Raw genomic sequence first — 6,000 nt, 5'->3', positions numbered from 1 at the left:
TCTTAGCTACTTTGGAGAAAGCGTCTGAACTGGGGTGGGGGGTGGGAAAAGGAGCAGGATGGAGAAGAAAAAACAGGAATTGATTTATGAACTTGATTTTTAAGTTTTCAAAGTAATTGTAGGAAAAAAGCCTTACTAACGTTTTGTTCAGTTGTGTGAGAATCAGCAGACAAATTGGTGGGTTTTTCCCTTTCTTTTTCTAGAGACCTGGGTTGAATTTGCTTTCTGGCCACTTACAGTCCACCTAAGGCACAGACACTAATCCTTTTGCATAAATAACGTGTGCTCACTCCCAGAGGAAGCTGTCCACATAAACAAACATTACCCAGATATAAGTTTAACCTGTGTAATCTTCCTTCCCTTTCCCTCCTCTCCAGACAAGGACACAACCAGGCTTTCCAAAGTCCAGGCAGAACCCTGGTTCTTGGGCTCAGGAAAGGCTGGGCCTGACACCTCCCCACCCTGTCTCAGTTCAGCACTCAAAGGGCCTGCAGGGCTGGCAACACTCTCCTCCCTTCCCCACCCAAGCAGTTGTTTCCTGGGTGTCCCAGAGAAAAAAAACCGGACCTTCAGCTGCCACTGCAGACACGTGACCCACATGGTGACTCACAGGCGAGCCACACCCCTTCAGGCCTCCCAGCCAGGCCCTGCCACCAGCCAGTCAGCCAACACTGGGATGCATCTTATTACCAAGGGGAACAGCTCACTAATGCCCTTGACAGTCCAAATAATTTCTTTTAGCGAAAAGAACTTGCTATAAAATGCATAGAGGCAGGCTTTTCTCAACTCTGGCTCTGCCAGTTCTCTCAATCCCAGCCCCCAATCCCTCCGAGACCGGAGGATGCCTGACAAAGTGGGAGGAAGTTAGAAAGCTCAATATTCCTGTTGGAAAAAAGAAAGCTTACACATGAATGCTTTTTTTTTCCCAAAAATTTTATTGGGGGAAAACTACAAAACATTTACAGTACAATGTTTACAGTCACAATTTGTAGTGAACTGATTCCCCAAAATATATTACAACTCAAGTTGACTTATCTTGTTACATTCAAAAACCTACTTCTGTCAAAGTAGTCCAGAGTACATACATACATAGTGCTCCAACTGTACCTGTACAAACTAAAGCTACTGCTCATTCATCGGCTGTCCAGGAAAGCATCCTATCCTGCCTTTCTACACGGAAAAAAAAATAGTACAAGTTTTGGAATTTTCTGTAATTAAACAAGGCATATTCATGTACTACATACCATTTCAGCACTAAGAGGTGGACTCTTCACTTTATAGCTATATAAAAAAAAGTGGTAAAAATCTTTTCCTTTTGTGCAGTTGAACCCATCCTACATTCAAATTCTCTCAAGCACTAATAGACAAAATACTTATTTGGTTGAGGAAGATTTAAGGCAAGTTCTGGCCCTTCCAAAGGCACTGAGACTACCCCCCATTATTGCTACATGTCTTTATACGCGGAATATGTCACAGTAGAACTGGTGGAATAAGCAAACAAAACAATTTTTGCTAATTTATAAAGTTGGAATGAGAAAAGCATGCCACAATTAAGCCTGATTGCAAAGTATGTGGTCACTTTTTTTCTTTAAAGTTGGATGGGCTACAACCATTATACATTCTAAAAAAACTCATAAGATATTCCTCAAACTACTTCCACAGCATCAAGATAGATTTCTGTAAAGAAATCATGCAATCTTTCAAAATTTACGTAAACAAGGAAAGAAATTAATGAAATAAATATTACATACAATCTCTTAAATTAAGATTTTTTTACTCATTTACAATAAAATAACCAAGTGAAGTTACAAAAGGCATATATTACTGTGAAAAGAACATACACTCCACATTTTGCCGATTAATAATGGCAATCATAATTTAACATAATAAAAGAATATATATCTATTGCTTTTCATCATACTTGATAAATACAGTATGAACAAAATTTTCAATGTATACTTTTCACAAGATAATAAATAAGTTAAATAGTTTTTTCATATTGAGTTGTGGTGCAGTGGTGCGAATCAACTCAAAACAGCTAAAAATTCAGCAGTTATTCCCAACAATTACAAACTAAGCTCTGCCCAAGGCTTCCAGAAAGAGCAGACAAAATGGTTCTAAATTAAACACCCACTGAGTGGTGGCAATGAAACCAGTAACCAGTATGAAACTTTGGAATGCAAGGGTTTTTTTTTTTTTCCAGACATATAACTGTTTCAAAAAAAAAAAACCTATGGATCGGAGAACTACTATTAAGGCATATTCTTGGCAGAATATTGGATTCTAAAAGCTTATAGGTTTAGCAAGGTGATGGCTGGCTGCTTTGTTTACACTGGTCTGAGACAAACGACAATTTGCAACTTCTCTCAAGATGAGCGTTCCCACATCTGGACTGTTAACTAATGCTTTTCAAGTGAAGATATGGAATGGTGGTTGGTAGCTGCTGGTGCTGGGTTGACTTTTCCTAAAGTCCCAAACTCGTCGGAGACCTAAAAAAGTTTAAGTGTTTGGTTTTTTTTTGTTCTATTCGCATCACAACTGCCCTGTTGTGAATATTTTGTTCATCGATACAAAGAGTTCGTTTACTTTTTTTTGCTCAACAAGAAAACTTCGTAATAATAATAGAAATAATAATAAAAAAAACAAAACAAGAGGAAACCGAAAGGGGAGAGGGGTGGGGGGCCCCGCCCGGCACACAAGTTCGAGTCCAAGGGCTCGGTCCGGCCTGCAGTCTGCTTGTGGCCTATATGTCACCCCCAACTCCCGTGCCCCCTGTCCCTGGCAGGGGCGAGACGGCGGGGGGCCCCTCCAACACCCCCAGAACGGCCTTCCCTTCCTCCTCACTGGCGCCCTCTTGCCTCAGTCGTCGGAGATGGAGAGCCGGCTGAAGATGGGCAGGCGGCGGCCGGGGTCGAGGCTGGGGGACTCGGAGCCGCTGAGACTGCCCGAGCTCAAGGAGCCGCTCAAGTAGCTGTCGCGGTCCGACAGCGAGTCCGGGGGGCTGGGCGGCGCGTCGAACACGGGCGACTCGGACAGGCGGCGCGGCAGCTGGAAACTGAAGGGCGGCGAGGGCGGCGCGGCGGCGCTGGGCGGGAGGGGCGCGCTGGGCGGCGCCGGGGGCTGCGCGGGGGGCGCCAGGCCCGGCTGCGGCGGCGGCGGCTGCTGCTGCTGCTGCTGGCTGCGGTAGTAGGCGGCGGCGGCCACGGCGGCGAAGTTGTGGGTCTGGATGGCAAGCGGCGTGATGAGGCTGCTCAGCTCGGGGCCGAAGGCGAAGGCGTTGTTCGCGCACGAGGCGGATGAGCAGGCGGCGCACGGCGCGCCCGGCGCCAGCAGGTCCTCGGCGCCCCCGGGGCCGTAGAGCAGCGCGGCCGCCGCCGCCGCCGCCGCGGAGGCACAGCACGTCGGGGCGCCCGAGGGCGTGGAGGCCGCCGAGGCCGACGAGCAGGACGACGCGGACGAGGAGCAGGACGAGGCCGAGGAGCAGGAGGGGGGCGGCGGCGTGCGCGACGTGGGGCTGTCGAGCAGCAGCGGCGACTCGAGGCCCCCCGGGGGCTGGTGGTGGCCCGAGGGGAAGCCCGAGAAGCTGAGGCTGTGGTGCAGCTTGGGCCGGGGCTCCCGCGGGAAGCCCAGGTGCAGCGCGTCGCGCGCGCTAAAGCTGCGCAGGTCCCCAGAGGCGGCCCCCGACGGCGCGGGCCGTCGCTCCTCGGCGTTGTGGATGAAGTGGCAGCGCGGCCCGTAGGGGCAGAAGCCGATGGTGTGGAAGGTGCGGCACAGCTCCGTCTTGTACTTCGGGTGCCGCGTGAGGCTGCGCAGCTCGTGGAAGCCGTGCGCGAACTGGCACTTCTCGCCGTACTTGCACGTGCCGCTCTCCTCGAAGGGCCGGCACAGCTCAGTTTTGTAGCGCGTCGAGTTGATCTGGGAGCCGCCGCCCCCCTTCTGCTGCTGCTGCAGGTGCAGGAGGTGCTGGCTGCGCTCTCCGTTCTCGCTGAACGAGCGGTCCCGGAACTTGTTCTCCTTGTTCAGCAGGGCCGTGCCGCCGCCCCCCGACGGCTCCTTGAGGGTGCCGTAGGAGGCCGGGCCGCCGGCCGCCCCGCTGCCGCAGCTGCTGCCGTTAGCCGCGCCCGGGAACTTGGGTGAGCAGCTGCCGGGGCTAGGCGCGGGGTGAGCGAGCGCGTGCAGGTTGCTGGCCGAGTGCCGTCGGAGGAAGCCCGGCGTGAAGCCCGAGCTGGGGGCGGCGGCCACGGGCGTCCCCACCGCCTTCTTGTCCAGCATGTTCAGATTGAGGTTGGCCAGGGATTTCTCCGTCTGCCAAAAGAAGGGGAGCGGGGAAGGAATGAAATACGGAAAGGGAGGGAAGAATTGGGGCGAACTGCAGGGCAACTTCAGCCTTCTGATTCTTTTTCTTTTTTGCAGATTTCGACTCGGCCGTTACCCTCCACTCAAACGCGCGCAAAAGAATTAACTTCGCGTTGGGAGGAGCCGGCCTCCCACCCCAGGCCGCGCTCGGTTTCGACATGTGATCCTCAGCCCGTGGGCCGCCGGCCTGGGCGGCGCAAACCCGTCCGGGAAGCCCTGGGTAGCGTGGCCGCGGTCGGCTCCGGAGAAACCAAACAACTAGAACCGCTCCCTCCTGCCCTTCCTCCCTCCCTGCTCCTTCTCCCCGCCCACAAGGCGCGAGCACACACTCCTGCAAACTTCGGGATTTTCCCGGGCCCAAAAGTCAAAGTGGGGAGGGAGAGGGCCCCCAAAAACTGAGGACAGGAGGTAAAGTCTGAAAACTCTAAGGGCTTCCTGCTTGCCCGTCTCCCTTCCTCCCTGCTCCCCCGCGTACCTTGCACAAGAAGTCGATATCGTAGAAGGCCGACAGAAGTGTGGTCGACATGTTTCTGGATCCTGTAATGGTCGGAGCTGCAGGAAGGGAGGTCCGGAGGAGCCCTCGGGGCGGCGCGGCCGGGCTCGAGCCACGACGAATAACGGGCGAGGGGCGGGGAAGGGACCGAAAGTTTGCTGGGGGGCGAGAACAGAGGGAGAGGGAAGCAGCGTGGACTGGTTTGAGGGTGCCCGGGAGTGCGAAGTGGGGGGGAAAGGAGAGAGAAGCAAAGACTGCTCCTCCGCGCCCCGGGGTACCCGGCCCGCCCCCCCGCGCGGAGCCGACGGCAGCTCGCGGACTGCTGGAACTCGGCGACCCGCGAGCGCGCGCTCTATATAGAGCCCCAGAGCGCGGCAGCCGCTGGGCGGGCGTGCCGGGGGAGGGGACAGTACGCTGACCCCGTCGGGGTCTCCAGGCAACGCCGCCCGCCGGCTCGCGGACGTCAGGCGCCTTCCTGGCCTCCCATTGGTCGCCGCCAATTTTTTTCCTCTGGGGGGGGGGTAGAGAGGCCTCGGGGCGGGGCAGGCTGCCGCGGCGCCGGGGGTGGCGTGGAGAGCTCGGCCCAGATGGGTGCAGCTGGGTGGCGGCGGGTAGATACGGCTCCTCTCCTCTGGGACTGTGCTCTTGGAAATCCCCAGCACATTTAACGTGGCCGGGGTTCTGCAGCCCTGGACGTGTCTTTTTCCGCCCCGTCCTGCTAGGCGAAATTGCGGAGCTTTTATCTCCCACCCTGGGTTTTACACTGGGCGCGGGAATTGCAAAATGCAGGAATATTGCAACCGTCCGCGCGGCCCAGCTGGCTTGCAGAGGGTGTCCTGGCCAGGGGGCGGGGGCTCTGGGCCTGAGTGGGTGGCAGCTCCATCCCGATTGCACGTGGAGACGCGGTGGGGGTGGGGGCGGGAGCAGCCACGCGGACGGCTGCCGCGGCATTCTCGCCCGGAGGAGCTTGGGCCGGTTTCTCCGCCCCCCTCCCCGCCCAGGCTGCAGTAAACAGGGCTTGAGCACCGGGGCCTGCCGGGCAGCGCTGAGTGTCTGAGGACAAGGCGCTGGCTTTGCTAATCACATCACAAGACCTTGAGCCTGGGCCAAAGGCGCGGAGAGGCGCGGGGCGTCCCGGGCGGGGGAGCCGG

The 6,000-nt window shown here is 55.7% G+C and overlaps 1 protein-coding gene across 1 annotated transcript; it reads right to left on the bottom strand.

The window, feature by feature from the left end:
* Positions 1 to 912: 912 nt before the first annotated feature.
* On the bottom strand, positions 913 to 5,195 carry ZFP36L2 (ZFP36 ring finger protein like 2). The gene is made up of 2 exons (XM_044772316.2): positions 4,832 to 5,195; positions 913 to 4,305 (listed from the first exon to the last, which is right to left on the bottom strand). The coding sequence occupies exons 1-2, from the start codon at positions 4,880 to 4,882 to the stop codon at positions 2,860 to 2,862; spliced, it is 1,497 nt and encodes a 498-aa protein (XP_044628251.2). The 5' UTR covers positions 4,883 to 5,195; the 3' UTR covers positions 913 to 2,859.
* Between the last annotated feature and the right edge of the window lie 805 nt (positions 5,196 to 6,000).

The sequence above is a fragment of the Equus asinus genome, chromosome 6, assembly GCF_041296235.1.
Source record: "Equus asinus isolate D_3611 breed Donkey chromosome 6, EquAss-T2T_v2, whole genome shotgun sequence".
Classification (NCBI taxonomy): Eukaryota; Metazoa; Chordata; class Mammalia; order Perissodactyla; family Equidae; genus Equus; species Equus asinus.
Note: the sequence above shows the minus strand (reverse complement) of the source record. Positions and strands in the feature narration are given on the sequence as shown.

Excerpts from the sequence above, each read along its gene's own strand:
- ZFP36L2 (XM_044772316.2), bottom strand. The coding sequence starts at position 4,882 with ATGTCGACCACACTTCTGTCGGCCTTCTACGATATCGACTTCTTGTGC. Across the intron at positions 4,306-4,831 it reads ATATCGACTTCTTGTGCAAG|ACGGAGAAATCCCTGGCCAA; the intron begins GTACGCGGGGGA and ends TTCTTTTGGCAG.